Source organism: Callospermophilus lateralis, chromosome 2 (genome assembly GCF_048772815.1).
Source record: "Callospermophilus lateralis isolate mCalLat2 chromosome 2, mCalLat2.hap1, whole genome shotgun sequence".
Classification (NCBI taxonomy): domain Eukaryota; kingdom Metazoa; phylum Chordata; class Mammalia; order Rodentia; family Sciuridae; genus Callospermophilus; species Callospermophilus lateralis.
In genome coordinates this window covers 197,734,624-197,754,630 of record NC_135306.1, presented here as the reverse complement: position 1 = coordinate 197,754,630, position 20,007 = coordinate 197,734,624, and the positions used below count along the sequence as shown (strand labels likewise).

The following is a 20,007-nucleotide window of genomic DNA, read 5'->3' as shown; positions in this document are numbered from 1 at the left end:
AAAAGATTAATCAAAAGAAATCCCAGTCTCTTTTATTATGGAAACTGTTGGTTAGGTGTGGGGACTAGGTAGGAGAAAAGGACAGTCCAGGCTTTCTCCTCCAGGTCCCAACACACAAAGAAAAGTCTCAAGCTTTTATTCCTTTTCCTCTGGATCCCTACAAAATAGGGGGATCATTCAATACTATTTTCAATGATGAAAACTCTGTGGTAAAAGGTTTCTCCTTGGGACCAGTAACAATTTTAGGCTTGTATTTTTTAATAAATGCCATAGACCAAGCCAGAAGGGCCTAAGGAAAGCAAGGATCCTTGAGGAAAAATTCTTAGTGTTCTATACCTAGGAAAGTAACAGGTTTGATCTAGTCTAGGCTGTGCAGAGCCACTAAGAGGAATAAGGAAACCACAGACTGCTGATGTCTAAGGAAGAACAGCAGTTTACACACTGACCCAACCTTGGAGGGAAACAATTTCCTCCCCCATCATATGAGATCCCTCCCTTAAGGAAACAGTTGGCCACAGTAAGGCAGGCCTTCCTCTAGGGTACATGACAATTCTATGCCTGCTTCTTTAAAATCAGAAGCAGCATCCTGCCTACCCTGCAACAGCCAAACAGGGAAAACAAGAGGCAGCAGCCTCAGGCAGAGCTTATGGTTACACTGGAGCAGGGCCTCAAAGTGCCTGGAATTGACAGAAGAGGGAGCAAAAACGAGGCAGGAATCTTATTTATCCTTCTTGCTTTCCCCATCTGGCACTGTGGTGGGGACTGGGGCCACACTCTGCTCCTCAGGGATACTGTCTCCAGTCTTTGATATCTTCTTAGCCCGTTGATATAGTTCATTCAAGTTAAATTCACGAATTACATTCTCCTGCACAAAAGAGATGCACACATCAGGATTTGGTTTGGAAGGTAAAGTTCAGAACCTAAAAGTAAGAAGTATTTAGACACAGAGTAGGAAAGAAGGGAGAAAGGAAAGAATACAAATCTACCCTAATTTAACTTTCTTCTTTTTTTTAAAGTACCCAGAAAAGTCAATTAATACTTAAATATTCATTATGTGTCAATCACTGTGCCAAGAATAAATGATACTATCTACAGGTAGTCTGTAAAATAATCTTGTGAGCCAGATGGATCTCCAATTTGCAGATGAGAAGCCTAAATGCCTATATACTATAGGCGCCTTAGAGACTAAGTCTTCACTCATCATTGTTCCCTGTACTAGCAGTCTGGCATACAATGTAAATTTGGTGAGTGAACTAAAATGAGGCCTAGTATCTAGTCTATATCCTCAAAAACTAGTGGACAAGTGGTAGACACTGGAAATCAAATCCAGGTTGGGTTTCAGAACTCATCCACTGATCTGTACCCGTTTGCAAACCATTTGCCTGTTCCTTCAAATACCTCAGAGAAGGTCCAAGAGACAGCTCGTCCTTTCTTGTCAATCTGTGGCCGCCGCATTACCTCCTTGCCACCTTGGAATAGGATCAGGGTAGGGAGTTGCTTGGTGAGGGGTGATGTACTCACTTTGTACCTACAGGGCCCAGAAAGGACTCTGTGAATGTATCTCTATATATTGCTCAAAGTAATTCCTTGCTAAGATCCTTAGCTCTAATCTTTACATACCTGGTACTAACATCAGTGTAGCGTCCAACATCCACCTTCCCAAAATTTAGCCCTGTACAGTTGTACCTGAGAAGAACATATTATTTAATATATTGAAAACATTTTAAAAAGTGAAAATAAAGATATTTGAGGAAAGAAGGGGGTAATGACTTTGGCTGGAAAGCATAAAAGTCAAGGCCAAAAATAAGAAGGAAGGTACTGCATCTCAATTTCCATTATCCCTCCCTTTGCACTGACTTACTTGAGGGAGAGGTCAGCATAGATAGGAGCAAACGATTGGCAGTCATTAGACCAATTGGCAAAGAACTCCACAATCCAAGTGACCCTCTTGTCCCGCTCCAGTTCCTCCTGCCACACAAAGGGAAGAAATAGTGAACTGGATCATGTAAGAATCGGAGGAGTCAGACCTTAGTGCCTAATTCCTCATCCTGACTTCCCTCTTCCTGGCTCTCATAATGAATCACAAATGCTCCTGACTTTCATTTTGAAGCACTGTTATTCCTCCTAGTGAACTGAGAACATAATTACAAAATCATCTACCAAGTACCCAAGAATCAGAGGAGGATGAATACTCACATCAATAGTTTTATCACTGAAGTACTTGATATACTCAGGGCCCATATACAGAGGAGGTTTGCAGGTCATCAGGAACACTGAGCACAGGAAAAAAAGATATCAGGCAAAAAACATACAAGGCTTTGCACACAGAACTTATCTCCAACCAACTCAAGGATTTCAGCCACCAAAGAATATATACTTGTAAATATATGTAGACCAAAAATACATTTCCTTCCTCTAAAGTACAGTCTCTGCAGTTTTTGTATTTTTTCCTTTTTTTTTTTTGGTACTGGGGATTGAACCCAGGGCCACGTAACTACTAAGCCACATCCCCAGTCCTTTTTTGTATTTTATTTAGAGACAGGGTCTCACTGAGTTGCTTAGCACCTCATTAAGTTGCTAAGGCTGGCTTTCAACAAGCAAATCCCCTGCCTCAGATTCCCACGCTGCTGGGATTACAGTGTGTGCCACTGTACCCAGTAATATTTTCTTACCATCTAAGTTACACACATAACTACCTATTTGGAAATGAAATTTGGTTCCTCAAATCAAGTCTTTATGTTTTTGGTGGCAGGGACACTTAACCACTGAGCCACATCCCTAACCCTTTTTTAAAAAAGTTTTTGAGACAGGTTCTCACTAAGTTGCTTACAGTCTCGTTAAATTGCTGAGACTGGCTTCAAACCTGTGATCCTCTGCCTCAGCCTACTGAGCCACTGGGATTACAGGTGTGCACCACCACACCCAGCTAAATCAAGTCTTTTTTGTTGTTGTTGTTAAATACTTTTTAGTTGTTGATTTAACTTTATTTTTTATTTACTTATATGTGGTGCTGAGGATTGAACCCAGTGCCTCACACATGCTACGCAAGAGCTCTGCCACTGAGCCACAACCCCAGCCCCTAAATCAAGTCTTTATTAACATAGTCTTATGAAGAATTTTTAAAAGGTAATTGCCTCACCTATGCAGAGTGTGATATAAAGCAGGCCCATGCGAATATCCAGGCGAAAAAAAAGAATTGTGTTGGCCACTTTACTAAACATGAAGATGTTGCCTACATGTTGCTCCACGGTGACTGAAACAGAGATGTCATAAGTCAGGCTGGGCTGTATACTCCTATATCCCATTCTTTTTCCATCTTCTTGGGGTATTTTTGAAATGGAAGAGGGAAGAAGATTAAATGCCCTAAATAGTGCCCCTCTCATAACATGAAAAAAGCAACTTCAGGGGTATCAGGCCTGATCCTGAGACTTAGAAGCAGGCTGAACTTACTAGATCTGCGGTTCTTCATCATCACAATAGCACTGAGAAACATCAGGATCTCCACTTCTCTCTGGAACAGAAGCAAAATGACAAGGAATTCAGTAAAAAGAATTGATGAAGGAGGACCAAATGTGTTAGAAAACCAACAGACATCCAGACTGAGAATGATAACAAAGGTATAACTACAGTTCACTAAGTAGTAGTGGGGAAAGCAACAGTCAGAAGAGCTATGTTTAGGTTCTACTCCTGCCACAAACTGGCCGGTGAATTTCAGCAAATCACTTAATCCCTAAACTTTGGCTTTCCTGACTGACCATTATCTATTTCAAAGTGCTAATGTGAGAATTAAATAAGATAATGGATATGAAAGGGTTGTATAAAGTGTGATATATCCCCAAGATATTATTACAATCAACTCAGTATAACCGTGGTCAAAAAAAATAGTTTTCTAGGAAAGCTTTCTTTTTGTTTTTTTCTTCCACATTTTTGACCGATATTACTCCCCAACACTTCCCCCACTACCTCTCCACCTTTCATCTCAGCTTTCTTGATAATATTCTATTAGTAAAATATCTGTTCCACTTGTTTGGCTTTGCTCAAGTTCAATTGTTGCTCTCCACTCAACACCTGCAGTGATAATCCGAGTACCTTTGATGAAACTGGAAAACTAAAGGGGAGCTGCAGAGCCCTTTTCAATACCCTTGGCTTACAGTTCTTTATGTTTTTGGTACTAGGATTGAACTCGGGAGCACTCAATCACTAAGCCACATCCACAGCCCTATTCAGTATTTTTTATTTAGAGAAAGGGTCTCACTAAGTTGCTTAGCACCTTTTGCTAACTCTGAATTTGCGATCCTCCTGTCTCAGCCTCCTGAGCTGCTGGGATTTGCGCCACCACGCCTGGCTTCAGTTCTTTCTTCTAGAATTTTAGCATCCATGTGAGACAGAGAAGAAACATAACAAAGACACAAACAAGATAATTTCAAAGAGTATAGGAGGGAATGCAGGACTAGTTCACTAAATATGGCTCTCTCACAAAATGAATGAGGATAAAAGAAAAAGCAGGGTGGGGGGAAAAGACTGTAGATTAGATGGTCTAAGGCCTTCCATATCCTTTTCTTATACAAACAACAGAGCCAACTGGTCATTTCAGAAAAAAAAATCAACTGAGATTTACAGCTGGGGATCAGGAACATAGGTTTTCAGCTTCAATCTCCAAAAAAAAAGTAATTAATTGCTGGGTATAGTGGCACACGCCTATAATGCCAGTCACTTGGGAGTCTAAGACAGGAGGATTCAAAGTTCCAAGCCAGCCTCAGAAAATTAGCAAGGCCCTAAGCAACTCAGTGAGACACTTTCTCGAAATAAAAAATAAAAAAGGCTGGAGATATGGCTCAGTGGTTACGCACACCTGGGTCAATCCCCGGTTCCAAAAAGAAAAGTAACTAGGGCTGGGGATGTGGCTCAAGCGGTAGCACACTCGCCAGGCATGCGTGCAGCCCGGGTTCGATCCTTAGCACCACATACAAAGATGTTGTATCCATCGAGAACTAAAAAATAAATATTAAAAAAAATTCCCTCTCTCTCTCTTTAAAAAGAAAAAAAAAAGAAAAGTAACTAATTGAATTTAGATATGGACATGTAAAATGGGAATGCGGGATTATGACAGACTGTAGTAAATATTATACCTGAAGCAAATATTAGGGTTTTCATGAATGAAATTGGGTGGGTCTGAATTAGGATTTAAGGATTGAGAGTGTAGCTCAGTGGGAAGATCACAGGCTTAGCACATGCAAAGTCCTGGGTTCAATTCCGAGTAACACACACACACACACACACACACACACACACACACGCCACACACACACTTTCTCTCTCTCTCAAATAAATAAATGAAAGAGGCCAGGCACAGTGGCACACACCTATAATCCAGTGGCTCAGGATGTTGAAGCAGGAGGATGGCAAGTTCAAAGCCAGCCTCAGCAACTTAGCGAGACACTGTCTCAAAAAATAAAAATGAGCTGGGGATGTGGCCTCAGTGGTTATGCCCCTGCATTCACTTCCCAGTACCAAAAAAACAAAAAGAGAGAAGAACTATGGTCAATCAGAAGACCAAATACAAATACAGAACCAAAAAAGGAGCATTCTAAAAGATGGACTGGTAATGAGTACTCCAAACCTTATTTCCTTTTTCCCCTGGGCATCAGCAACTAGACTCTCTCCCAATCACCTTGCATCTTGGTAGTGCTGTGTGATTAGTATTACTGAGTGGAAATGATTTGCCACTTCTGTACTCAGACAGTTAAAAAAAAGAGTGTGCCCTTGCATTCCAGTTTCCTTTCTTCATCCACTAGTTCCATGGTACTAAGATAAGAGACAGCTATAGGTCGGGCATGGTGGTGCACACCTGTAATCCCAGTGGCTTGGGAGGCTGAGTCAGGAAGATCGCAAGTTCAAAGCCAGCTTCAGCAACGGCAAGATGCTAAGCAACTCAGTGAGACCCTGTCTCTAAATAAAATACAAAATAGGACTAGGGAAGTGGCTCAGTGGTTGAGTGCCCCTGACTTCAGTCCCCAGTACCAAAAAAAGAAAGAAAGAAAGAAAGAGAGAAAAGACTATAGGAAGAAGATAGAAGGAGAATGGGTTCCAGAATGACTATATGAAGCAGAGGCCTCTTTGTATATCTCTGTTCAGTTTTTAAATCTTTTCATGGCTCTTCCAAAACAAAACAAAATTTTCATTAAGTAAAATTTCAAACATACACAAAAGTAGGGAGGATATTTTTTTGTGGGGGACAGGAGTGCTGAGGATTCAAGTTCAGGACAGGACCTGTGATGCCAAGCTCATGTTCTTTCCTGAGCTATACCCACAGCCTGAGAGGACACTTTAATTAACCCCTACTACCCAGCTAAAATAGTAACCAATATTTTGAAAATGTGGTATTTCATGTCTATGTTACCCACTTTTTATGATGGAAAAAACTTGAAGCAAATTCCAATTACCTCATTTCATGTGTGAAACTTTAGTGTGTATCTCTTACACATAAGGACACTTTTGTTTGTTTTTGCAGTGCTGGGGATCAAACTCAGGGTCTCTCACATGCTAGGTGAGACTCTTATCACTAAGCTACATTCCCAGCCTCACCTTTTTCTAATTTTTAACCACAACACAGTACCACAACTATACTAATAATAATATGAAATATATATATTTGGTCTTCATCTTGTTTCTTGACATATAGTTCCTAAAATGCTTGAAATCTCTGGAGGAACAAGTGTCTTTTGTGTGTTTCAATAGTTGGATTCTTTTTTTGGTACTAGGACTTGAACTCAGGGGCACTTTACCATCGAACTACATCTCCAGGCCTTTTTTATTTTTTGAGACATAGTCTCGCTAAGCTGCTGAGGCTGGCCTCAAAGTTCTAATCCTCCTCTCTCAGCCTCCCGAGTCACTGGAATTAAAGGAATACATTACCACACCCAGCTGTAGTTTGCATCTTTTTAAAAAAATTTATTTTGAGACAAGGTCTCACTGTTACCAGGCTGGTCTCAAACTCCAGGGGTCAAGATCCTCCTACTTTATCCTCCCAAATAGCTGGGACTATAGGCATGCACAACCCTATAGTTTTTGATCTTTAATATCCCCCAAAGGTCTGTGTGGTAATGGTTTGGTTCCTAAGGTGATGCTACAAGGAGGAGGTAATCCTACTGAGAGGCTTTTAGGCCACTGGGGGTGTACACCTGAAGGGGACTGTGGGACCCTGGGTCCCCTTGCTCTTTCTGCTTCCTGATCATGAGGTGAGTGGTTTTGCTCCACCATATGCTCCTGCCATGATGTGCTGCCTGGCCACAAGCCTACCAGCAATCAGACTAACCACAGATGAAACCACAAAATAAATGAAACAAAATCAACGTTTTCTCTTTATAAGTTAATTATCTCAGGTATTCATAACTGATTACCTCTTTATGATTATCTCATAGTGATGGAAGGCTAAATAACTTATGTGCTAATGAGGACAGAGGCTGGTCACAAGAAAGACCAAGCCATGATTAATGTTGGAACTTTCAGTCTTACCCTCTAACCTCCACAAAGGGGCTGAAGTTGATCACCAATGCCCAATATTTAACCAATCATTACCTATATTGTAAGGTTTCCATAAAAACTGGAAAAATGGGGGAGCTTCTAGAGGGCTAAACACATGAGTTTCCTTGAGGAAGCTGCTTACGCCTTCTCAAAAAACCACACCCTATGCATCTCTACATCTACAGCCTCTGTATCCTTTATTAGTACGCCAGTAAATATAAGTAAAATGTTTCCCTGTGAGCTCTAGCAAATTAGTCAAATCTAAAAAGTGCATACTGGGAACCCCTTTTTATAGCTATTAGTCAAAAGTATAGGTGACAACCTATTGCTTGTGGTTTTGTTTTGTTTTTAATATTTTTTAGTTGTCAATGGACCTTATTTTATTTATTTATATGTGATGCTGAGAATCAAATCCAATGCCTCACATACAATAGGCAAGCACTCTACCACTGCACTAGGACCCCAGTCCCCTATTGCTTCTTAATGGCATCTGAAATAGAGGTAGTCTTATAGGATGAAGCCCTCAACCTGTGGGGATCTGACTCTATCTCCACGTAGATGGTATCAGAATAAAACTGAATTAGAAGACATCCAGCTGATATCTGCTACAGAAATGATTAGTTATGGGCTGGGGCTCAGTAGTAGAGCACTTGCCTAGCACATGTGAAGCACTGCGTTCAAGTCTTAGCACCACTTAAAAAGTAAAGATATCATGTCTATTTACAACTAAAAATACTTTAAAAAGAAAAAAATGATTGGTTGTAGAAATCCCCAAATAATATTTATTTCCTAAACCAGAAAACAAAGAAATATCCTGTGGGGCTAGAGATATAGTAGTAGAGTGCTTTCCCAGCATACATAAGGCCCTGGGTTTGATCCCCAGGACTTAAACAAACAAATAACAAAAAAAAAAAAAAAAAAAAAAAAAAGTTCTGCATTGCTAGAGAATAGTAATAAAAGCTGAGTTTTGTTTTTCATATATCACATACATACCCAACACAATAATTCCCAATTGTCTTTATTCAAATGATCCTGTTTCAAAATGTTATTGTGTGTAAAAATGTTATTGTGTGTAGTCCTCCTTTATTCACAGGGGAAACATTCTAATAACCCTCAGTAGGATTCCTGAAACCATGCTTAGTTACAAACCTTAGCCTCCCAAACTGCTGGGATTGCAGGTATGCACCACTCTTGCTGGGCTTCTTTAAACTTTTTTTTTTTTTTTTTTTTTTGGGGGGGCGGGTGCTGGGGATTGAACCCAGGAACTGTACATGCAAGGCAAACATTCTACCAACTGAGCTATCCCCCCAGACCCATTTTCTTTAATTTTTAATGGATACCAGCTCTTTCTTTCTTTCTTTCTTTTTTTTTTTTTTTAAATCTCAAGCTATATATCCATTGAAAAAAAAATTTTTTCTTCTCCATACTGGGGATTGAATCCAGGGGTGCGCTACCACTGAGGTACATTCCTAACCCTTTTAATTTTGAGACAGGGTTTCACTAAGTTTGCCCAGGCTGACCTCAAACTTGAAATCCTCCAGTCTCAGCCTCTTCAGTTGGTGGGATTACAGACATGTGCCACCACACCCAGGATGAACTGAAGATAATGAGTCATTTGTACTGTTGACTTGCCCAGTTGTCTAGATTTGGCAGCTTGATACTCACAGTATATGCTTTAATGATGATCTTATATTTCCCATATTTATTGTAAAGTGGTAATGAGCTTTAGAGATTTGAATTCGATGAAATTTAAATCTTTTGGCAAAAATATACACCATAAGTGGTGCTAGGTAGTCTTCCTCCTACAGCACTCCAAGAGACACATTAACCTTTCATCTGATGGTTTCAGCATCCACAAATGATCATTAAGATCTCTGATTTCATTAAAGGCCTAAATAATGACTTTTAAATTCTGTCATTCCTCTGTACTTATTAGCTCAAATTCTTCTATTAAGAAATGAACATGGGGCTGAGGGTAGAGTAGTAGAGTGCCTGGGCAAGGCCCTGGGTTCGACATTCAGCACCAAAAAAAAAAAAAAAAAAAAAAAAAAGAAATCCTCACTCCTTTATCAAATCTTTTGATTACCATGAAAGACAGTAAGTATATACAGAAAAAATAAATAAAGGCTTGATTTTTTTCCCTTTTGTTTAATAAAATAGAAATGTTTTAAATATGTTAAACAACTAAAACTTTGGAGTTTACCTTATTTCCTAACTTCCCAATCACCAAGTTGAATTAGTAAACTAGGACTCTTCCATGAAAACAAAAACTGGCTATCAAGAGTAATAAGATGGGGCTGGGGATGTGGCTCAGGCAGTAGTGCGCCCGCCTGGCATGCGTGCCGCCGGGTTTGATCCTCAGCACCACATACAAAGATGTTGTGTCCACCGAGAACTAAAAAATAAATATTAAAATTCTCTCTCTCTCTTTAAAAAAAAAAAACAAAAAACAAAAAAACACCTCAGGTTCTTTGGCTCCAAAAGCTACAGTCAGTCCTGGGAGAGGAAAGAAAAAAAAAAAAAAGAGTATTAAGATTTCTAGTATTTTGCATATCAGACAATATACAGAGAAATAAATTTTGATAAAAGGTCTCCTACAGGGGTTGGCATTATAGCTCAGTTTTATAGCACTTGCCTAGCACCTGTGAAGCACTGGGTCCTCAGCACCATATAAAAATGAATAAATAGGGCTGGGGATGTGGCTCAAGCGGTAGCGTGCTCGCCTGGCATGCGTGTGGCCCGGTTCGATCCTCAGCACCACATACAAACAAAGATGTTGTGTCCGCTGAAAACTAAAAAGTAAATATTAAAAATTCTCTTTCTCTAAAAATAATTTTAAAAAAGAATAAATAAAGGTATTCTGTCCATCTACAACTAAAAAATAGTTTTTTAAAAAAGGTCTCCTACGTTTATTAAAATCCTTATTACTATCTATATACCCTTTTGAGTTTATTGAAACCCATTATCTTTAATGTACATAAAATATCATATTTTAAAAAGGATCTTTTGAAATCACATGGCTACATTCCAACCAATAATTCTGTCAAGAAAAACTGGAAGAGGGCTGGCCTGGCATGCGTGCGGCCTGGGTTTGATCCTCAGCACCAAATACAAACAAAGATGTTATGTCCGCCGAGAACTAAAAAAATAAATAAATAAATTCTAAAAAATTCTCTCTCTCTTAAAAAAAAAAAAAAAGAAAAGAAAAGAAAAACAGGAAGAATAAACAAGGGAGGGAGAAAGAAAATAAGAGAATGGGTTCTGGTGAAAGTCAAGATTCACTTTTGGAGCTGGGGGAAAAAAAAAAAGACAGAAATTCTACAGGTACAGCTCTTTAGCATGAGATACAGCTTCAACTGAGTCACATTCCCAGCCCTATTTTGTATTTTATTTCGAGACAAGGTCTCACTGAGTTGCTTTGAGACCCGCTTTTGCTGAGGCTGGCTTTGAACTCGCAATCCTCCTGTCTCAGCCTTCTGAGCAGCTGGGATTACAGGGTGGGCCACAGGAGCCTGGCTCACATTTTTTTTTTTTTTTTTTTTTAAGAGAGAGAGGAGAGAGAGAGAATTTTTTTAATATTAATTTTTTAGTTTTCGGCGGACACAGCATCTTTGTTTGTATGTGGTGCTGAGGCGCGAACCCTGGCCACAAGCATGCCATGAGAACGCGCTACCGCTTGAGCCACATCCCCAGCCCCTGGCTCACTCAATTTTGCATCCTTGGGATCATGCACAGTGCTTAACACAGAGTGTTCACTATGCAAAAGTTTATCGAATTTAGGAATGGCTTATCAAGTGTGCAATACTGTGACTATCAGAGTAGTTTCTCAGGATATCAGCAGTTGTGTGACCTTGAGAAGTCGCCTAACCATGATGAGATCAATGGAGGACTGGGATGCCGCTCAGTGGTATAACACTTTCTGGTATGCAAGAGGCCCTGGGTTCCATCTCCAGGACCGCAAAAATAAAATTTTAAAAAACGGAAATACTACTGCTCGCCTTGTACTACTGGCTCCTCGGAGGGCTTTACATAACAAGCAGCACTGTAAAAAGCTACACATGTGTAGAGTTTGGGTAAGGCTGTTGACTAGATGAACGGTACAACGCTAAGTATACACGCAAGTGTAAGAGAATACTGGGCTGCTGTTGTGCAGGGGCTGTAACTAGCCGGCCCCATTTCCCCATCTTAAACACACAGGCTGACGACCCGGGATCTACACTCTTCGGTCTATAAGCCTGCTACAGGCTCAAATACTCAACCGTTCTCAGAAAGGTGAACCCCGAGGCTCCCAGGTGCACCTGGCAGGGCATGGACAGTCAAGGTCGTGCGCTAATGAGACAGGGGCGCTCACCCAGTCAAAATCACACGGATTACCGTCTTCGCGTTGGGTGGGCAAACCGTGACAGAGCGGCGGCAGTTTTCTCACAAGTAGGAAGGCGGCAGACAGCAGGGCAGACAGCAGGCAGTAAGGTCGAGCCAGCCATCGTGAAAGCCTCGGCACCGAATACAAGAGCGCAAATAAAGGTGCCAGGACCGCCATCTTTCCGGCCCTTGCTGCACCCGCCGCTCTCAGCCGTCTGTAGTTGAGCCTCCCCACCACTGAGACTTCTATTGGACCAAGTCTCAAGGTGCACCGCCTCTGGGCCCGGAAGTAGATCTCTGATTGGATGTTGAGGCAGGTCAGACCTGAAAAGAGGATTCATACTTTATTGGCCAATACAGCTGTCGGTTTTTTATCTAGGTCATCTTATTGGTATGCGACTGTGGTGAGTCGAGGTATCAGAGAAGAATTTAAGAAAGTTAGACAGCACTTCCTGAACGTTTCCGTAGAGCGACGGAAGTAGTTGCCGGAATGAGGTGGGCGTGGTTTGCAATATCCAATCATAGGAGGCTCCTAAAGGAAGAGGGCGGCACCCGGTGAAAGGATTGTCCAATGAATATCACTAACGCCACAGACACCAAGGCAGCGCCGCGGCGGTGGGGACGATGGAGAATTTCACGGCGCTATTCGGAGCTCAAGCTGACCCACCACCGCCTCCAACTGCACTCGGCTTCGGACCAGGAAAACCTCCACCTCCACCTCCACCTCCTCCGGGCGGGGGACCCGGCACGGCCCCGCCTTCATCCGCGGCCACCGCCCCTTCGGGTGCAGACAAGTCAGCGGCTGGTTGTGGCCCCTTTTACCTAATGAGGGAACTGCCAGGTGAGTACTGGCCTGGCCGAAGTCAGCCAATCAGATCATACATAGGAGCTAATGGGCGTGGCTATGTGTTTCTCTGCGGTGCGAAGTAACCTAGGCAACGCGTGGCCAGATGTGCACCTCAAAGTCGGAAAGGCTGTTAGGATTCACAAAGGAATGGCTTGAATTTATGGGATTTATTGGGGGCCAGTGGCCATGCATCTCTGCACTATTTTTCGTGCTAAAGCCAGGCTCTGTCACTGACTGTGGCGGTCTAGGGAAAAAAACGTTGGAACTTTAGAAGCCAGATTTAACTTCTCTGGGGACCTAAGGTTTTAGTTTATGTGGGACACAAATTTTGTTTGAAGCAAGTTGCCTGCCTTCCCAGAAGTTCAACAATCCATCTACTAAAAGAGGGTATTAGAACTGAACCAAATTCTTCCATTTCAAAAACTTATTTGTGGGACTAGGGATGTGGCTAAGTGAGAGAGCACTTGCCTAGCATCCATAAGGTTCTAGATTTAAGTGACAGTACCACAAGAATACAAAAATTATTTTGTTAAACACTATTTATCAAGCACTATTCTAAACACTGGAGATACAGTGTGAACAAGATTGATAAGATCCTTGCCTTTTTGAAGATTACATGTCAGCAAAAGAGGTGAAATATAAACATGTATCCTGTATCCATTCACTTTTCCTGAACTACTGAACGATAGCTTCTGACTGATTAACCCAATTTTTGCTTTTTTGTTCATGTAGCTGTTTGGGTAATTAAAAATAAATGATCGGGCTAGGGATGTGGCTCAAGCGGTAACACGCTCACCTGGCATAACAAGATAGTAGTTAATAGTATGAGGAACAGACATAAATAATTGAGGGCAGAACTATTTTAGCTGAAATGATCATAGCATTCTCTCTGATAGCATTTGAGCTAAAATTGAGCATAGACAAAGATCCTGCTACTATGGACGGAAGGAGAGATACTTCTAGGTATACACAAAATTAGATAAGCTAGTCCTCATGTAAGAAAATGCTTGGAATCTCTGAGGGACAGAAGACCCACTGGACACCAGTGAAGTGAACAAGGGCAGGAACAGTAAAGGGTGAAGAGGGAAAGCTGAGCAAAGACCTTTAGAAGGCATTTAGATTTTAAGTTATAAGAGAAGCCAACATGGGGTGACATGATCATTTTTATTTTATTTTATTTTATTTTATTTTTTTTAAAGAGAGAGAATTTCTTTAATGTTTATTTTTTTAGTTTTCGGCTGACACAACATCTTTGTATGTGGTGCTGAGGATCGAACCCAGGCCGCACGCATGCCAGGCGAGCGTGCTACCGCTTGAGCCACATCCCCAGCCCGATCATTTATTTTTAATTACCCAAACAGCTCCATCAACAAAAAAAATTGGGTTAATCAGTCAGAAGCTACCGTTCAGTAGTTCAGGAAAAGTGAATGGATACAGGATACATGTTAGAGGTAGAGCTGACAGGAATGAAGAATCGCATATAGAAGTGAAGCAAAGTGAGGAATTGATAATTTAAGATTTTGACTTGAAGAATGGGGTGGATGGTAGTCTGAGACTGGCATATGAAGAAAGAATAAGTTTTAGATGGTAGAAATCACAAGTTATTTTGGACATGTTAAGTCTCCAGGATGCCTTTCAGTTCATTCCAAGTCTTATTGCCATATCATGACTTGGGAGACACCCATATGTAATGCTGTTTAATACTTAGCATTGCCCTTTGAGGTAGGCATTATTTATCTGCATTTCTAGTTTAAAAAACTGAAGTGTAAAGAAGTTTGACTAAAAAAAAAAAAAAAAAAAAAAAGAAGTTTGACTATCAGCCCGATGCAGTGGCACATGCCTTTAATCCCAGCAGCTTGGAGGCTGAGACATGAGGATCATGAGTTCAAAGCCAGCCTCAGCAATGGTGAGGTGCTAAGCAACTCGATGAGACCCTGTCTCTAAATAAAAATACAAAATAGGGCTGGGGATGTGACTTAGTAGTCGAGTGCCCCCGAGTTCAATCCCTGGTACCAAAAAAAAAAAGTTGACTATCCTTTGATTGGTAATTGTTGTCTACCAGTTTCTTTATTCTCTTGTCCCCCCTACCCTTTTTTTTTTTTTTTTGTACTGGGGATGGAACCCATGAGTGAAAGAGAAGTGACCCATAAAATAGAGAAGCCATGGGTGATGTGAGCAATATTTGGAACTTTAAGGAAAAAAACATCAAACCTGCATAGAGTTGACTAAAAAAGTGATGGAAGAGCAAGATTTTGTTTTTGGGTGAGTCAGGGCCGGGGATAAAGTTTATAAATTATCTTCTTAGAACTAATAGTAATAGAAAGTTGAACTCTTATTTAAAAAGTTTAGAAAAAGTGAGTGCCTTCTCACCTTGAGCTTTAAGTAAAACCATCTGGAAGGAGGAGAGCTGTCAGGGCAAAAAATCAGGAGACAGTAATGGCAGGAGGTAGTGCCCAGAGTTAAAGGACGTTTACCATGACACTAAGTCTCTTGCCATTACAATTAGACCATTCTTCTGAGATTTTTGGCAATAACAAGAAGGAAAAGTATGGAGTAAGACCCAAACACATAGAGTAAAAGTACCTTGTTCATTTAATATTTATTGAGTAGTTAATGTGTGTACCATGCTGGGTATTACCAATGCATGAATAAACAAGACACTTTCTGTCTTCAGGGGGCTCACAGTCAGTCAGAACCTGAGTTTTCCCCAAGTGAATGATTATAAACAAGCCACTTGTCATTTGTATCCATGTGACCATCATAATTATAGATGAAGTTATAGGTTAGATGTTTCTGCCCTTGCTACTCAGTCTTCATCAAGTTCTAGTAAGTTTATATTCTTTGAAAAAAAATCAGCAATACAGTATTTATATTGATAATGCCTTCCATGTATTTTTAAACTTTTCAGTGTTTTCATTTGAGGAACTGTGGTATGGAAGACAGTCAGAATTAGGATTCTAGTTGTCCACTTGTAACCAAACATTACTGTCAGCCAGGCGCGGTGGCACACACCTGTAATCCCTGTGGCTCAGAAGGCTGAGGCAGGACGATCACAAGTTAGAAGCCACCTTCAGTAACTTAGCAAGGCACTTAGCAACTCAGCGAAACCCTGTCTCTAAAATACAGAAACAGGCTAGGGATGTGGTCTAGTGGTTAATACCAGTGGATTCAATCCCAGGAATCCCCCCCCCCCAAAAAAAATTCTGTCTTCTAAGTGAAATATTAATACTTGGCATGAGGAAGAATAAAGATACTGGTAACAGTAACATCTTTACAAGTAGAGATGTGCGCAGTAATGTATGCTTGTAGTCCCAGCAATACAGGAGCTGAAGCAGGATCACAAGTTTGAAGTCAGCCTCAGCAATTTAGTGAGACCCTGTCTCAAATAAAAAGGAGTGGAGGTGCAGCTCAGTGGTAAAGCACCCCTGGATTCAATATTTAATATCAAAAAAAGAAAACAAAACAAAAATAAAAGAGTAGAAATGTTAGGTACTCATAACTAGGGGGAAAATATTTTTTTTAGTTTTCTTTTAGTTGTAGTTGAACACAACACCTTTATTTCATTTATTTATTTGTTTGTTTACGTGATGCTGAGGATTGAACCCAGCGCCTCAAACATGCTAGGTGAGCACTCTACCACTGAGCCACAACCCCAGCCCCAAAAATCTTTTTTTTTTTTTTAATGTGAAGGTGATTCATATTTTTTGCTATTAAAAAAAAACAAAACTGGAAGTGGTGGCAGTGGTTCAGGAGGCAGAAGTAGAAGGCTCACAAGTTTGAGGTCAGCCTCAGCATTAGTGAGGCCCTCAGAAACTTAGCTAGGCCTGTATCAAAATAAAAATAAAGGACTGGGTGTATAATTTAGTGAGTTGCTGAGGGCCTCACTAAGTTGCTGAGGCTGGCTTTGAACTCGTGGTCCTCTTGCCTCAGCCTCCCAAGCTGCTAGGGTTACAGGCCTGCACCACTGCACCTGGGTCTCACTGGTAAATTTTATGAAAAGCACTTATAAAAACATAAGTGTCATGTGAATTATTGTTCAGATTAGTTCAAGGAGTGTCTCCTTCATTGGGCTAGAGCAATATGCCCTGCTTAGATTTTTACCCTTTTTTCACTTCTACTCCTACCATTCTGTACTATTATTATTTGTGTGTGTTGGGGGGGGGGGTACTGGTGATTAAATTCTGCACACTACCACTGAAATATATCCCCATTCCTTCTTATTTTTTGAGACAAGTCTAAGTTACTGAGGCTGTCCTCAAACTTGATACTTTTGTCTCCACTTCCCAAGTAGCCAGGATTACAAGCATACACCACTATGCCCAACTATGTCTTTAGTGCTTATTATATATTATAGATTGACTGCCCCTTATTCAAAATGCTTGGGACCAGAAGTGTCTCAGATTTCATAGGTTTTTAGATCTCGGAATGTTTAGATTTTATCAGTTGAGCTCTGTAACCCAAAAATCTGAAATTGAAATGCTTCAAAATCTGAAACAAAAAGTCTTATGGTAGAGTTCAAAAAGTTTCCAATTTCCGAGCCATTTCAGATTTCAGGTTTTTGGACTCAGGGTGGTCAACCTGTAATTTACTTTTGCTTTGTTTCTTGCTTTATAAATCAGTTTAAATTTTTGTAATTCTCATTTAGGATTCCTTATCTAGGTTAAAATATAATCCTTCGCTTTCCCTCTAGGTCAATAACAAAAAAAATCTGTTTTTATTACTAATCTTTTATTATTCTGTGTTGTCTAGGTAGTACAGAGCTGACAGGCAGCACCAATCTGATCACACATTACAACTTGGAACATGACTATAATAAATTCTGTGGAAAGAAGGTGAAGGAGAAGCTAAGTAATTTCCTGCCTGACTTGCCAGGGATGATTGATCTGCCTGGTTCCCATGATAACAGCAGCCTCCGTTCCCTCATTGAGAAGCCACCTATTCTTGGTGGCTCTTTTAATCCTATCACAGGGACCATGCTCTCTGGCTTCCGCCTCCATACTGGCCCGGTGAGTCCACTCTCTTGGGGGAGGAGAAAGGCAAATGATGATGAGACCTAAGAGGCATGGAAAAGTGACTTTTCTGTTCAAGTCTATTCCTTCATAATTTACTAAGCAGAACAGATGATGGGAGCAGGGCACTTCCTCTTAGTCATCTGGCCCTTCCTTTGGTTCTTTCAGTTGCCCGAGCAGTGTCGTCTGATGCACATTCAGCCTCCCAAGAAGAAGAATAAACACAAACACAAACAGAGCCGTACCCAGGATCCTGTCCCCCCAGGTAAGAAGCAATTCTATTCAAAAGCAAGAAAATGTGACCTTCTCAATCTGGTTTGGCCTTCCAGTTAGTTCCCTACAAGAGGGTGGACTCTTAATTCTCCTGAAGATGATGACTGATATTCTGGGGTCTCTTGGGCAAGCACTGACTTGGGAGAGGGTCTTTAGCAGCACTTTGTTCTTCCTGGCCATTTAGAAAAAAGCATTTGCCCCTGACTTGAAGTTTTGCTGTAGCCTTCAGAGTTCATAGCAGTAGAGGATTCTGAGCTCTAGAGGTAATAAGCATCTAATGTCACCTTACAGAAACACCATCTGACTCAGATCACAAGAAGAAGAAAAAGAAAAAAGAAGAGGATCCTGATAGGAAAAGGAAGAAGAAAGAAAAGAAGAAAAAGAAGGTAGGGTGGAGGCCTGTTGCTACAGCCCAATGAGTTTCCTTATATTTTACCCTTTTATCCTTTGCTTGAAGTTGACCTAAGATTGAAAACGCAAGATGTTTTTTTCTTACATAGCACTGGTCAAAGCCAAGCTAGTTCCTAAATGTTTTTACCCCTTCTTCTTTGTCTCCCTCAGAACCGACATAGTCCAGACCATCCAGGTATGGGCAGCTCCCAGGCCAGCAGCAGCAGCAGCCTCCGTTAACAGAATCACTGGACTCTGGCTTTTCCTGCAGTACTGAATCTGCTAACAAAAGCTATCTTCCAGGCTCTTGGGATGCTGCTTTGAGAGCATCCAGCAGTGTGGACAGAGACCAGGTCCTGCTATACTTTATTTAGAGTAATACATTAGAAGAGAGAAGGGCATGTAAGGCTCAGCCCTGTTGGCTTTCTCATGGACATCTCTTCCTCTCCCAGGAAGCTTTCTATTTCTTTTCTCTCTTGTGCAATTTGTCTGATTTCAGGACTTGGTTTGTTAGGATTTTTCATAAAAAAAAAAAAAAAAAGATTTTTTTTTTTTTTTGCAATTATCAAACTGACTGAAGTGTGGCTGCCTGTTAAGAGGTAAGTGCCTTTCTGTGAACATAAGGGTTTAAAAAGCATTGCTAAGATCAGAAGGGACTTGAGTCTTGTCATTACATGATCTCCTTAGCAGAGAAACAATGAAAATGAAACGAGGAACATGGTCCCCAGTGGAAAAAACTGAGGCAGTGCTTGCTAATACTTTTCCATAGCAAACACATAACAGGATAAACCAAGTGTTTGGATAAATCTTCATGTTCCATCTGAACAGTTGAACCAATTAGGGGTCAACAGTGTGCTCCAGGTCTATTTTATTTTGAAACTCAAATTAGCCAACTAAAAAGGCATCCACAATCACCAGTGTATTTCAGCAAGATTGGTTTTTAGTCAGAAGCCTATGATTTTTTTGAAATGAACCTCTGGGAGGAAAGGCAAATGCTTCTGGTCTTTTTTTTAATATTTACTTTTTAGTTATAGGTGGACACAATATTTTATTTTTATTTGTTGCTGAGGATCGAACCCAGTGCCTCACACATACAAGGGGAGTGTTCTACCTCTGATCTACAACCTCAGCCCACTTCTAGTTTTTTTAAAAAAATCATTTCACCTGCTTCTTTCCTTAGTTAGGAATTAGAATTATTTGGCTGCTCTGAAAACACTTCCAAGTTTCTAATATAGCAACAATAAAGGCAGCCTAAAATAGCCATCAAGTTGTAAAATAGCCATGCACAGTGACACATGCCTGGAATCCCAGCTACTTAGAAGGCAGGAGGATCACAATTTTGAGGCCAGCCTGGGCAATTCAGTGAGACCCTGTAAAAATGGTTGGGGATGTACCCCAGTGGTAGAATACTTGCATAAGATACGAGAGGCCCTGGTTCAATCCCTAGTGCCTCAAAAAGGGGAGGGGGGGTTGGTTTTGGTTTTCTTTTGGGGATGGGGGTGGGCACTAGGGATTGAACCCAGGGGCACATTACCACTGAGTCATATCCCCAGCTCCACCCCTTTTAAAATTTTTTTTATTGTATTTAGTCACAATACCTTT

General features: G+C 40.8%; 2 protein-coding genes across 4 annotated transcripts; one reads left to right on the top strand and one right to left on the bottom strand.

Moving 5' to 3' along the window:
- Positions 1 to 6: 6 nt before the first annotated feature.
- Positions 7 to 12,149, bottom strand: Tmx2 (thioredoxin related transmembrane protein 2). Of its 3 annotated transcripts, none has more exons than XM_076847265.1 (8): positions 11,876 to 12,149; positions 3,451 to 3,511; positions 3,140 to 3,253; positions 2,197 to 2,273; positions 1,862 to 1,968; positions 1,621 to 1,686; positions 1,399 to 1,528; positions 7 to 865 (listed from the first exon to the last, which is right to left on the bottom strand). In XM_076847265.1, exons 1-8 carry the CDS (start codon positions 12,062 to 12,064, stop codon positions 719 to 721), a joined length of 891 nt encoding a protein of 296 aa, XP_076703380.1. In that variant the 5' UTR covers positions 12,065 to 12,149; the 3' UTR covers positions 7 to 718. The 3 variants fall into 3 exon arrangements, with proteins under 3 accessions (XP_076703380.1, XP_076703378.1, XP_076703379.1); XM_076847263.1 differs by lacking the exon at positions 11,876 to 12,149 and adding an exon at positions 9,986 to 10,006; XM_076847264.2 differs by lacking the exon at positions 11,876 to 12,149 and adding an exon at positions 9,728 to 9,942.
- A 324-nt stretch (positions 12,150 to 12,473) lies between these two features.
- Positions 12,474 to 19,057, top strand: Med19 (mediator complex subunit 19). Its single transcript, XM_076847262.2, has 5 exons — positions 12,474 to 12,727; positions 17,483 to 17,739; positions 17,911 to 18,007; positions 18,307 to 18,401; positions 18,577 to 19,057. Exons 1-5 carry the CDS (start codon positions 12,511 to 12,513, stop codon positions 18,643 to 18,645), a joined length of 735 nt encoding a protein of 244 aa, XP_076703377.1. The 5' UTR covers positions 12,474 to 12,510; the 3' UTR covers positions 18,646 to 19,057.
- The last annotated feature ends 950 nt before the right edge of the window (positions 19,058 to 20,007 follow it).